This window comes from Balaenoptera musculus, chromosome 6 (assembly GCF_009873245.2).
Source record: "Balaenoptera musculus isolate JJ_BM4_2016_0621 chromosome 6, mBalMus1.pri.v3, whole genome shotgun sequence".
Taxonomy (NCBI): Eukaryota; Metazoa; Chordata; class Mammalia; order Artiodactyla; family Balaenopteridae; genus Balaenoptera; species Balaenoptera musculus.
Genome location: NC_045790.1, coordinates 21,941,233 through 21,955,645, shown reverse-complemented (window position 1 = coordinate 21,955,645; position 14,413 = coordinate 21,941,233). Strand labels below are relative to the sequence as shown.

The 14,413-nt window shown below is 35.4% G+C and overlaps 1 protein-coding gene across 1 annotated transcript in view; it reads right to left on the bottom strand.

Annotated features, from left to right (window-relative positions):
• LOC118897252 (serine/threonine-protein kinase MRCK alpha-like) overlaps positions 1 to 14,413 on the bottom strand; it is a 55,028-nt gene that overhangs the window by 20,743 nt on the left and 19,872 nt on the right. Inside the window, exons 5-6 of the mRNA XM_036856287.1 lie at positions 6,064 to 6,147; positions 2,147 to 2,286 (exon numbers count right to left, since the gene is read on the bottom strand). Of these exons, the coding sequence (XP_036712182.1) occupies positions 2,147 to 2,286; positions 6,064 to 6,147 (224 nt within the window). The remainder of the gene's footprint in view (positions 1 to 2,146; positions 2,287 to 6,063; positions 6,148 to 14,413) is intronic.

The window sequence follows — 14,413 nt, the reverse complement described above, 5'->3', positions numbered from 1 at the left end:
AAAAAATATATACTGTATGACTTGCAAGGAAGCATAAAAGTATGACCAATACACAGGAAAAAAGCAATCAATAGAAACTATCTCTGAGGAAACCCAGATGTTGGATTTACCAGACAAAGATTTAAATCAGCTATTTTAAATATGTTTGAAGACCTAAAGGAAATCATGCCTAAAGAACTAAATGAAAGTATGAGAATGATGTCTCACCAAGTAGGAAATATAAATAAGGAAATAGAAAATACAAAAAAAAACCAAACAGAAATTCAGAGGTTGATGAGTACAATAACTGAAACGAAGAATTCACCAGAAGGGATCAACAACAGAACTGAGCAGGCAGAAAGCAGAATCACTGAACTTGAAGACAGGTCAATTAACATTATCCAGTCTGAAGAAAAGAAAGAAAAAATAATGAAGAAAAATTAATAAAACCCCAGAGTTCCTTGGGACACCATGAAGAATACTAAAATATATATAATGGGAGTCCCAGAAGGAGAGGAGAAAGAAAAGGGGTCAGAAAGGATAACTGAATGAAAATCTCAAATCAATATATAATCTAACTTTCCATCTTGAGAAACTAGGAAAAGAAGAGCAAACTAAACTCAGAACAAGCAGAAGGAAGGAAATAATAAAGTTTAGAGTGGAAATTAATAAAACAGAGAATAGAAAAATAAGAGAAAATCAAGAAAACCAAAAGTTGGTTTTTTGAAAAGATCAACAAAAATTGATAAACTTTTAGCTAAACTGACCAAGAAAAAATGAAAGAAACCTCAAATTACTAAAGTCAGAAGTAAAGTGGGAACATTACTTCTGACCTTTCAGAAAATAAAAGGGAATACTATGAACAAGTGTATGCTCCCAAAATTAGATAATCTAAAGAAAATGGAAACATTCCTAGAAAAACACAAGGTACTAAAGCTGACTCAAGAAGATGTAGAAAATCTCAATAGACTTATAACAAGTAAAGAGATTGAACTAGCGATCAAAAAATATCCCATAAAGGAAACCCCAGGACCAGATGACTTCACTAGTGAATTCTACCAAACATATTTAATACCAATCCTTCACAAACTCTTTCAAAAATAAAAGAGAAGAGAGAACTTTCCAACTTAATCTGAGGTCAGTATTATCCTAATACCAAAACCAGGCAAAAATATCACAAGGCAACAAAACTATAGACCAATATCCTGTGTTAATATAGATGCAAATATCTTCAAAAATTCTATTGAACCCAATCCAACATATTATAAAAAAGATTATATACCATGACCAAGTGAGATTTATCCCAGGAATGTATGATTGGTTCTATATACAAGTAACAATTAATGTAATACATCATGAGAATTAAGGGGAAAACAATCATGTGATCTTCTCAATAGACACAAAAAAAGCATTTGTCAAAATCCAACACCCCTTACAGATAAAAACACTCAACAAACCAGGAAGAGAAGGCTGTTTTCTCAACCTGATAAAGGGCATCAGCCATGAAAAATAATGAAGTATTGATACATGCTACATGGGTGAGTCTTGAAACATTATGCTTAGTGAAAGAAGCCAGTTACAAAACTCCACATGTTGTATGATTCCATTTATATAAAATTCAGACTAGGCAAATCCATAGAGATAGAAACAGATTAATGGTTGCTGGGGCTGGGGGCAGGGGTGAATGTAGAGTGACTGCTAACTAATAAAGGTTTCTTTTTGGTGTGATGAAAATGTTCTAAAATTAGATTGTAGTGATGGTTTTACAACCTTCTGAATATACTAAAAACCACTGGGTTGCCCATTTTTAAATGGTGAATTTTATAATATATGAATTATATCTCAATATAAAGAGCATCTGGTTTTAAGGTTGTATTTCCTTTTCTGCTACACACACACATACACACACACACACATAAGAATATAAACTTCTGACTAAAAAAAATAAATAAATAAACTATTACAAATATTACACAATTATAATCCATACCCAAGAGGTAATGATGCAAACTTTAGGCAGAAATCTTCTATTTTAAAGTTCACATGGCAATGGAGAAAATTAGAAACTTAACATAAGTTAAATGACAACACTATTTTTAAAAATTTCAGAAACCATTTTTATTCCCAGATTTTTTTGATAAAAAATACTCTCCCTTTCGAAGCTTACCTCATGTCAATCACTTGACTAACTACAACATTGGGTTTTGAGTCTTCTTCTTCATCCATATCATACAGGAAGAGTTTGAAGTCACACACTACAGCCAATGCCCTCTGCCATCCTTTTTTCATCCCTGCTTTCTTTGGAATCTTTAGTTTTTATTTTTCAAAAAACAAATAAAAGCAATCCAAGCTGAAACATCAAATACTACCCAATTATTACATATAAAATTAAAATAATAAAAATGAAAAAAAAATGTGTTACAAATCTACCACTTGTTAAAGATTGGAACAGAACTATATAACATAATTCCTTTGAGGACTAAACAATTCTTAGGTTGTGAAAATAAGATCAATACCATTTCCATTAACACTAGTCACAGCGTTGCCTCTACCTAAGATTAAATTCAATTTTGATAGCCTCAAATTCAACTCAGATTTTAAATATTTCTGAAGAAGATTCTTTCACTTTTAGTTTCATAATTTATTATTATTGACCGGAAGTCAAAGTTACACCATTAGAAGGGATTTTAGCATTTGTTCATTGCAAAGTAAGGTCTAAACAGAAAACTTTGGGAAATTTGAAAATATCCTATCGGGGACACTTAAACTTTATTCTGAAATCATATTCTTCAGATGATTTTCAATTGCATATAATTAATATCATATAACATATCATAAATATTTCTGAAAAATATTGTGCACACATTGTGAAAAGTGATTAATAAACTCTTTAAGACTTCATCTGAAACAAAAATATTGACACTTACCCAGACATGGCCTTCATAGGCTGTTCCCATGCCTTTCTGTGAGTCTAGACAGAAGGCACCTTTCTTCTGATGAAAAGGCACGGGACAAGTTTTTGGAGCTTTTTCTACACAGGTTGTGTGACATGAGAACCCACATGCTTTTTGAGGGAAATAAAGAGATATGATTGTAGGGGATATGATGGTTTGACTCCCTCAACCCCCATTGCAATTCTGTCTACTACTGTAGAGGTGAAATGCTAAAAACTACATTTCCCAGACTCCCTTGGAACTAAGTTTTGGACCTGATGTAAGCTCCACTAATAAGATAACTCTCTGTAAGACTTTGAGTTGAGTCAAGATGGGAGAGATGCCTGATGTAGCACATCCATTTTACTGGCTTGGATCTTGACAGAGGGAGTGTGAGGTCACAGCTGCAGTGGTGGTTTCTGAATTTGATGGAAGCTCTCTTAACTCTGCAGCAACAGGGTCTTTCCTGACTCTGGCAGAAGTTGCAGGTTCTGAGGGCTGCAGCAGTGGTGGCAGCTTCCAGATTCACCATCTTCTTGTGACAAAGGTGGAGCTGTCCCAGGCTCAGCAGAGACTGAGTAATGCTGGCAGCAGGAGATGCTCCTGGGAGCTCAGCTCAGAGCCTGCCTCTGCTGCCCTAGGAGAATTGTATGGGCACATAATACCCCATTTAAAATCCTATTTTCTTTAATATGCTAGGACACATTTATGGTTAAGGCATCTCTGACTGTCACAGTGCTGAGGGCAGGAAAGTTGTCCTGCTCAGCGCTGTGTGTCCCTGAGTGGACACTCGACAGGACTGGCTGGGGAAACCAATGAGTACGGAGTCTGTTCCCTAGGATGACATATGAGGTGCCTGTGTAGCACTGTGATCCACTGTTTGATATTTCCAAAAAATATATTTCTTTCTTTCAACGATATCTACTGTAATAAATTCATTGAGTAAAATAAAAGGATTACAACTCAAGGATAGTATTCCATTTTCCTGTCACATAAGCTGGTGGATGTCATCCTCATACTCTACTAGTGCTACAGAGAACAAAATTTCATTAAACACATTTTCCTAATAAGTGTGGCCCTGCCTGCATGGGCAGACTACACAGCATGCCTCCCTGGGGTGCTGTTCACACAGGCTATGAGGGCATGAGGCTCTTTGGAGCTGTACAATGCAGAGGTCCCCCTCAAATGCTCCCAATGACCACCTGTTCATATGAAACAGAGTCAGAGGAATTTTTAGTAAAGTAATCAGTTCACCGTCATGCTTCTACAATTCAAAGAGAACGAAATTTCTTCTTACCAACTAAATGCAGTGGACTGAGTGTTTGTGTTCCTTCAAAATTGACATGTTGAAATCCTAATCCCCATGTGAGGGTATTTGGAGGTGGAGACTTTGGGAGGTCATGGGGGGTGGAGCCCTCATGAATGGGATTAATGCACTTAAAAAAGAGACCCCACAGAGTTCCCTGGCCCCTTCCACCACATGAGGACACAGCAAGAAGTCAGCAGTCTGCAACCTGGAAGAGGGTCCTCACCTGAACTGGACCATACTGGTGCCCTGATCTCAGACTTCCAGCCAGTGAGGAATATATGACTGTGTTTAGAAGCCACCCAGTCTCTGTGCTTTGTTATGGCAGCTGACTAAACCACCGAGTTGACTAAAACACTTAGGTACAAGTATTATGGCTCTGACTCCATGTGTCCCTTCCTCGGGTCTTACCTTCACAGGTTCAGCCTTGTCTTATCAAGCCCACCATCAGAGATGTGCACTGGTGACACTTGGTGGGAACGGTAAAGGACGTGAGGAAAAACCTGTGGGTCTTATGCTACAAAATGAAGAGACCAAACATACATCGACGGTTAAATAACTATGAAAAGGTGATTCTGGTGATTCCTTCAACCCACCCTGCCCAAAATATCATTTTATATGCCAAGAAAAGCAGCTCCCCCTTTTCTTACCAGCATTTAAGATTCTTGCCCTTAATTACTTCATAGTTGGAAAATACTGATTAAAGGATCCAAAAATTATCAAGAAGAGAAGGGAGGAGGAGGAGAAGAAGAAGGAGAATTATTTAAGTGGTGACCAAATGTTCATTACTACTATTTGGAACCAAATAAATTAAGCCTGGCCTTTATTTGAGCTAATATATCCTGAACATTTAAAAATTCTAGATTGATAAATTCTTCAAATGATTACTTAACTAGGAATGGAGTCAGAATTGCCTATGTATACATATTTTTACTGGGGAGGGGTAGCAAAAATAATATGTTTTTTTTAACCTTCTTTGAAAAAAAAGAATAATTTTAAATTTTTTCTCTATAGAAAATTATGTTTCATTTTCTATTATCAATAAAAAAATAATGTGCTCTGGGAATTGGAACACTCCAATTAAGCAAGCCATATTACACTTTCTAGGTGTAGAAACCCCAACAAATAAAACTGCAGATGTCTTCACAAAATTATCAACAATTTGACAATCCACTATGGATTTTCCATTTCTGTATCATGCCTCTTTGACTTGAAATTACTGTTATCGTAAATTAGCAATATCTAAATTACAATAAAATCCAGTTTCTCCAAATACTAGTTGGGAAATTTTCTCACCTTCATTGTCTCTGTTTCCTGATTTGTGACATGGACAGATTGCAGTCCCTGCCATGGGCCCTGAGTGTGTACAGGGGCTACCTGCTTTTTCTCAGATCTTCAATTTATTCCCCTCTTTTCAGCACCACATGTCACCTCTGCCTCCTAAAGGACTTGGTGTCCCTAATCCCTGAATCCTTCTAGGTTTCCAAAGTATTAATTATCTTGTGACTTTTTGGCAAGTCATTTCTAAGCACCTGACATTCATATTTCTCAGCTCTCCTAACCCCTCACTCAGGTTCTTCCATCTTTCAAAATTATGTTGACTTATTTGTCTACTCTCTCTCTTTAGTCTGTTTAACAAGTTTCATTAGAAAGCAAAAGTGTAGGCATTTTTGAATCTACTATGTTTAACCAGAAGTCTCCAAGAAAAAAGGAAGAAAAGAAAGAAGGGAGGAAAGGAGAAAGGGAGGGAGGGAAGGGGAGAGGGAGGGAGGGAGGGGTTAGAGACCAAAACGAACTTATTCTCATTTTTCAAGGACCTGCTAAGTTTATAACTAAATCAAGTACCTGAGTTGGAAAGAGGATTCTATTATGATACTCCTTTCTCTTTATCGTTGGTGTGTGAACTGGAAGGTGAGCAGAATCTGTGATCTGAATCAAAGAGACAAAAATAAATATAGGCAAGTTACCTATGTCACCAAAATTATAAGAATTAAATTATTTCTCAAGTAAGACAAAAGAATAATACTTGTTAGACAAAAACACAATAAAACTAAAATTCTCACAAAGTTGAAAATATATTTTAAGTAATTTAAATCTATGCTTTCAATTTCTACAAACAAAATATATGTATATTTCATATACTTTATATCAATTTGGCTATTTTTAAATGTGTGTCATAGCATGTGCATGTAGACTACATTAAAAGGAGAATATTAATCATAAACGTATTTAAAGATACTTTCATTAAGTAGATATACGATCAGAATCTTCAAAAGATTTCTTGAACTACTTGTCTTATAAATGTAGAAGGGATTTATGGCTGTAAATATGTAGAAATACATTAAAATCAATTATAGAGGGTTCAGCAAGATTTTGTGAATACTAATAATCTAAAAATGGGTGCAGGTAACTTAGATTACATTTCTTAAATTAGACTTCAAGAGCATATGAAATTTGGCTGTCTATATGATATAAAATTTTTCTTTCTGAGGAAATAGTAGAAAATACGTTTTGAAATGGAAAGAATTGGATGCTTACAGATGTTACTGGGGAATAAGGTTTGATTGTAAGTGAAGATGCTGCACAGCTGAGCAGAGCATATAAGTACATAGACTTGAATAATGACAAATACAATGGAGAAAAAATACAAGAAATTGATAGTAAATGCAGGAGATTCAGAACATTTGCCAAATTTTCAAAGTTATGAAGAAAAAAATGCCTCTTTACTATGCATCCCAATAAATAGACTTTTTCATATGGATTCATAGAATGAATATAATAAAGAATCCCTCCTATGAGGCAATTTATTGATGCCTTAGCTCCAATTTAATTTAATTTTATTTAAAAAGAGACTATCTTCAGTCCGAAGGGCGGGGGGGAATTATCATATCAGTTGATGCAGAAAAAGTATTTGACAAAATTCAACACCCATTCATGATAACTCTCAACACACTAGGAATAGAAGAGACTTCCTTAACCTGATGAAGGGCATTTACAACAAATTAAGGCAAACACTACCACTAATGATGAAAACCCAAATGCTTTCCCCTAAGAATGGAAACAAGGCAAAGATGTTCACTACCACTTTTCCTATTCGGGCAGAATAAGAAATAATAAGCAGTACCATACTGTCTTGATTACTGTAGCTTTTTAGTATAGTCTAAAGTCAAGGAGCCTGATTCCTCCAGCTCCATTTTCCTTTCTCAAGATTGCTTTGGCTATTCAGGGTCTTTTGTGTTTCCATACAAATTGTGAAATTTTTTGTTCTAGTTCTGTGAAAAATGCCATTGGTAGCTTGATAGGGATTGCATTGAGTCTGTAGATTGCTTTGGGTAGTATCGTCATTTTCACTGTGTTGATTTTTCCAATCCAAGAGCATGGTATATCTCTCCATCTGTTTGTATCATTAATTTCTTTCATCAGTGTCTTATAGTTTTCTGCATACAGGTCTTTTGTCTCCTTAGGTAGGTTTATTCCTAGGTATTTTAGTCTTTTTGTTGCAATGGTAAATGGGAGTGTTTCGTTAATTTCTCTTTCAGATTTTTCATCATTAGTGTATCGGAATGCCAGAGATTTCTGTGCATTAATTTTATATCCTGCTACTTTACCAAATTCATTGATTAGCTCTAGTAGTTTTCTGGTAGCATCTTCAGGATTCTCTATGTATAGTATCATGTCATCTGCAAACAGGGACAGCTTTACGTCTTCTTTTCCAATTTGGATTCCTTTTATTTCTTTTTCTTCTCTGATTGCTGTGGCTAAAACTATGCAAAGCTATGTTGAATAATAGTGGTGAGACTGGACAACCTTGTCTTTTTCCTGATCTTAGTGCAAATGGTTTCAGGTTTTCACCATTGAGAATGATGTTGGCTGTGAGTATGTCATATATGGCCTTTATTATGTTGAGGTAAGTTCCCTCTATGCCTACTTTCTGGAGGATTTTTATCATAAATGGGTATTGAATTTTGTCAAAAGCTTTTTCTGCATCTATTGAGATGATCATATGGTTTTTCTGCTTCAATTTGTTAATATGGTTTATCACATTGATTGATTTGTGTATATTGAAGAATCCTTGCATTCCTGGGATAAACCCCACTTGATCATGGTGTACGATCTTTTTAATGTGCTGTTGGATTCTGTTTGCTAGTATTTTGTTGAGGATTTTTGCATCTATGTTCATCAGTGATATTGACCTGTAGTTTTCTTTCTTTGTGACATCTTTGTCTGGTTTTGGTATCGGGTGATGGTGGCCTCATAGAATGAGTTTGGGAGTGTTCCTCCCTCTGCTATATTTTGGAAGAGTTTGAGAAGGATACATGTTAGCTCTTCTCAAAATGTTTGATAGAATTTGCCTGTGAAGCCATCTGGTCCTGTGAAGCCATCTAGGGGTGGGATAGGGAGGGTGAGAGGGAGGGAGCTGCAAGAGGGAAGAGATATGGGGATATATGTATATGTATAGCTGATTCGCTTTGTTATACAGCAGCAACTAACATAACAGTGTAAAGCAATTATACTCCAATAAAGATGTTAAAAAAAAGAAAAAGAAATAATAGGCATACAGATCAGAAAGCAAGAAATCAAACTATCTTATTTGCAGATGACATGATTAATTATCTGAATAGAAAATGCCTAGTAATGTCAAAGAAAAAGAAAATCTTGAACTGTTAAATGAATTTGACAAAGTCATGACACAAAATTAACACAAAAGTTAATCATATTTCTACATAAGAGCAATAAATAACTGGAAATAGACTTTTTTACTGAGACTTAATTTTTTTAGAACACTCTAGGGTTCATAACAAAATTGAGGGGAGAGTACAGATATTTCCCATACAGCCCTTGCCCCACACAAGGATAACCTCTCCCTTTATCAAAATCCCCCAGCATAGTGGTACATTTGTTACACTTTATGAACCTACACACACACATCGTAATCACACAAAGTCCATAGTTTACATTAGGGTTTACTCTTGGCTTTGTACATTCTATGGGTTTGGACAGATGTATAATGACATATGTTTATCATTATGGCACCATACAGAATAGTTTCATTCTCATAAAAATCTTCTCTACTCTGCCTGTTCATCACCTCACCCCCAACCCCTGGAAACTACATGATCTTTTTACAGCATGTAGTTTTGCCTTTTCTAAAATGTCATATAGTTGGAATCATACAGTATGTAGCCCTTTCAGATTGGCTACTATCACTTGGTAAGATGCACTTTAGATTCCTATGTCTTTTCATGGCTCCATAACTCATTTATTTTTATCACTAAATAATATTCTATTGTCTTGACGTATCACAGTTTATTTATCCAGTCACCTACTGAAGGACATCTTGGTTGCTTCCAAGTTTGGGCAATTATAAATAAAGTGGCTATATACATCCACGTACAAGATTTTGTGTAGAGGTAAGTTTTCATTTCATTCGGGTAAATACCAAGGTGCTAAACTGCAGGATTGTTTGTTTTCTTATTGTAGAGTTTTAAGAGTTCTTTGTATGTTTTGGATAACAGTTCTTTATCAGATTTGTCTTTTGCAAATATTTTCTCCCTGTCTGTGGCTAGTCTTCTTAGTCTCTTGACATTGTCTTTTGCAGAGCAGAGGTTTTTAATTTTAATAAAATCCAGCTTATCAATAATTTAGTGGATCATGCTTTTGGTTTTATATTTAAGAACACATTACCAATCTCAAGGTCAATGAGATTTTCTCCTATGTTGTAGTTTTGCATTTTATATTTAGGTTTATGATCAATTTCAAATAATTTTTATAAAGAATGTAAGGTCTGTGTCTAGGTTTATATTTTTGCATGTGGATGTCTAGTTGTTCCATCACCATTTGTTGAAGAGACTCTCTTTGGTCCACTGTATGCTTCTGGGCTCTTTATTATATTCCATTGATCTACTTGTCCATTCTTTTGCCTTAAAAAGGATTGAAATTCTGACACATGCTATAACATAGATGAAATGTGAAGATATTAAGTGAAATTAGCCAGACAAAAAGGGGCAAATATTGTATGATTCTACTTATATAAAATATATAGAATAGGCAAATTCATAGAGACACAAAGTACTTCAGAGTTTACCAGGGACTGAAGGGAAGGGAAATGACAAGTCATTGTTTAATGAGGATAAAACTTACTTCTGTGCGGGGAGATGGAAAAGTTTGAGAAATAAATACTGTAATGGTGATGTTTGCAGAACATTGTGAACGTAATTTATGCCAGTGAACTCTACACTTAAAATGAATAAATAGAAAATTTTATGTTATGTATATTTTACAACAAAACAAATAAGTAACTAACTAAAAATAGCTCGTATGTGACAGAAGTGACATTACAAATTATTAGGGAACTGATAGACTAGTCAGTGAATGGTACTTGGACAACTAACTTTCATAGTATCAGGGTGGCAAAAGTTAGATTCCTACTTCATAGCAAACAAAGATATAATTTCCGGGGCTTCCCTGGTGGCGCAGTGGTTGGGAGTCTGCCTGCTAATGCAGGGGACGTGGGTTCGAGCCCTGCTCTGGGAGGATCCCACATGCCGCGGAGCAGCTGGCCCCGTGGGCCACAATTGCTGAGCCTGCGTGTCTGCAGCCTGTGCTCCGCAACGGAGGAGGCCGCGGTGGTGAGGGGCCCGCACACCGCTGTGAAGAGTGGCCCCCGCTTGCCGCAGCTGGGGAGAGCCCTCGCACAGAAACGGAGACCCAACACAGCCAAAAATAAATAAATAAATTTAAAAAAAAAAAAAAGATATAATTTCCTGGTGATTTAAGGACCTAAATGCAAAAAAGCAAAACTTTAAATCTTTTCAAAGCTTTGGGGACAGAAAGATACTATAGAAATGGATTTCTTAGAAAACAATTAAAAAGCTCAAGCAATAAAAGGAAAGACTGATAAATTTTAGTAATTAGAATTAAAAATCTCTGCATGACAAAATGAAAGCAATAATAAGACACCACTTCATCAGAACTACAAAATTTCAAATGTCTAGTAGCAGCAACGGTTGACATGGGTATAACAAAATGAGAACTCTTACATGCTGCTAAGTGAGAGTGGAAACTGGTTTTTAAAAACTCTATTGCCCAGCAAGGTGAGAAGAGCATGCACATGGAGGGTAATTTAAGGTGGGGACGCAGAGCCCATGTAGTGTGAGAAGTGATGGGTTAGCTGCAGAGATGGCAGATTGGTCACAGAGAATAGAGTCACTCAAATAATAAGCATATTGAGAATAATAAAAGGCAAGTTTTTCACTATCATCACAGAAAGGAGCTACAAATATGGAAAGAGAGAAAACCAGAATGAACCCTATAACGCTGGATTGAAATTAGAGGTATGAACATGTGTATGAACTCATAGTTTTTATAGGTAAGTAAGTAGACAGCTAGGTAGGTAGAGATGATAGATGGACAAATAGATGATAAATAGATACATATAGAGAGACTGATATATAATATATTTTTCTCCATCTCTATCCAATAAAAAGTTCTGGAATACTGATACCCCAATAGCAATAAACACACCTAACACCCAGATATTGACTTCTAAATACCATTTTCCACTAAAAGCAATCAGAGTGCCTTGGAGAAATGGCTAAATCTAGGGCTGGGAAAATACAGATGAGCTGTACAGCCATTTGAACGCCAGAATAAATTAAGACTATAATGGATTATAAGCCATGGATAAAATTAAAAATACTATGTGTCCATACAGATATAAATAAATTGCAAGTTTGGTGAGAAATGGGGTACTTACCATTTCAGAGTACCTCTCTACAAAGTACTTATTAATTACAAAGGAGAAAAAGTAATTTCAACATGGAGAGGCCTGGAAAAATCTCACCTTAGTGCAGAGGTCAAAGTAAACATCATCAATAATGGAATAAATCAAAATCATATACCACCTGATAGGATACAATGAGAAGACCCCAGTATCACTTCTGTGATATTCTTAACAAAGATGCATAATCTGAATCAAGTCGTGAGGAAACACTTGTATAAAAAGAGAGACATTCTCTTCTACACCAGCCTGTGACTTTCAAGAGTATCAAGGTAATGAAGTAAAAGAAAGACTAAGAAACTCTTCTATATGGAAAGAGACTAATGAGAGATGACAACCAAAAGCAAAGTACAATTTTGAACTGCATCCTTTTGCTATAATGGACACATGGGGACAGTTCGTGACACCTGAAGTGGTCGGAGGATTAGATGATAGTAATGCATCAATGTTAGTGAGATGGTTGTATTATATATGTATAGGAAGTAGGAGAATATTCTTATTGGTCAGAGTACAAGATAAAGAACTCAAGGTGATGGAAAATCAAATGACAACTTTCAAATAGTCTAGGAAAAATAAATTTATACTCTACTTGAAATATTTCTGTAAAATTTGTGATTGTTTCAAAAAAATTAAGCCATCAGTTGGCAAACTTTTACATTGAAAATATGCATTTCACCACCCAACAACTAACAAATTCTCCCATATGTATATAGGCAAGTGGGTCCCAACAGGCTCATTATAATAGAGAAATTGTAGTAAGGAAAAAAAGTCATCAACCGATCAAAAGGAGCATGGTTATGTGAATCCAAGTATATTTATACACTGGAATACTACACAGAAGTTAAAATTAATGAGCTGTTTTGACATGAATAAATAGTGTGAAAATAATAAGTTGTAAAACAATAGGGATAATATTTGTGTGTTTTAAGCAGACCAAGAAATCCTGTGAACTTGAAGGATACCTGCTTATGATATAAAATATAAGAAGGTGAAGGGAAGAATGCACACCATTTCAGAATATTCAATCACCTCCCAGGAAAAAGAAGAATGAAGTTAGATGGGCTCAACTGTTCAGTATCAAATTAATTTTCTTTTTATCTGAATCAAAAATGGCAAACTGTTTTGCTAAATTTGTGGGTAGTAGGTATATGGGCTTGTGACAGATTATTCCTTGTACCTTCTTCCATGATGGAAATATTTTATTATTAAAAATTTAAAACAATAAAATAAAAGTGTTATCAAAATTTTAGAGGCTCTGAGCAGAATTTGAAAACAAGGTCTGGCCTGGCTATAAACCACACTGAAATTTTCCAAAGCAGACCACATGTCTCCAGAAGAACTCTCCATCTAGCCTCCAGGATTCCAAAATGTGCAGCAAAGAACCCTGCCCAGATTATTCAGGGTGAATGAGATGCAGAGAAAGAAGGGAATAGCATTTTTGAAGAGGGAGAATATGAGCTGGGAGACACCAAACCCTTTCACTTGAGGAAACATTTTCTTTTGCAGAGAGTCAAGCTCTCTGATTAACATGAAGGGCAAATAGTTGTTTTATGTTCCATTATATAGGAGATATGAAATTATCTTTAATTTTAAGTGCAGTCGCAAATGTATTTCTTTGTTTTGTTTTTGTTTGTTTGTGGTTTCTTGCATGATGGATGGCCTCTGAGGGCTATTTGTATTTTTTGTTTGGTTTTTTTTTTTTTGATTTTATATTATAGTTGATTTACAATGTTGTGTTAGTTCCAGGTGTACAGCAAAGTGATTCATTTATACATATAAACATATCCATTCTTTTTCAGATTCTTTTCCATATAGGTTATTACAGAATACTGAGTAGAGGTCCTTGTGCTATAAAGGAGGTCCTTGTTGATTATCTATTTTATATATACTAGTGTGTATTTGTTAATCCCAAACTTCTAGTTTATCCCTCCCCCCTATGTTTCCCCTTTGGCAACCATAAGTTTGTTTTCGAAGTCTGTGAGTCTGTTTAGCAAATGTATTTTTATGCCTTACATAATACCAGACTTGATGTTATGATATGATTGTGTAAAATTTTCCTGTTATAGCATGACTCTGTAATGTTAATTAAAACAATGCAAATAACAAGAAAATTTTCCCTGCCAGACCATGTCCCCTCATGCTTTGTACCACAAGTTTTACTGACCATTTCATCATTCACCTAACTGTGCTCTCTGCTCTTTTAAATCCTCGCTTCATAGTAGACCCCATCATTAAGTTCTCTGTTCAAGTGCAGGTAGAATTTTTTCTTTTTTCACTGATTTTCAGGAGCAGTTTTCTCATTTGAATTTCAAATCTTCCTGTGTTATCAGTTAAACTTAATATTCTCTATAGACTCTTCCTAAGCAATGCATCTGATTAGGAGAGAAACAGCAATGTTTCTGAATGGGATTCAGT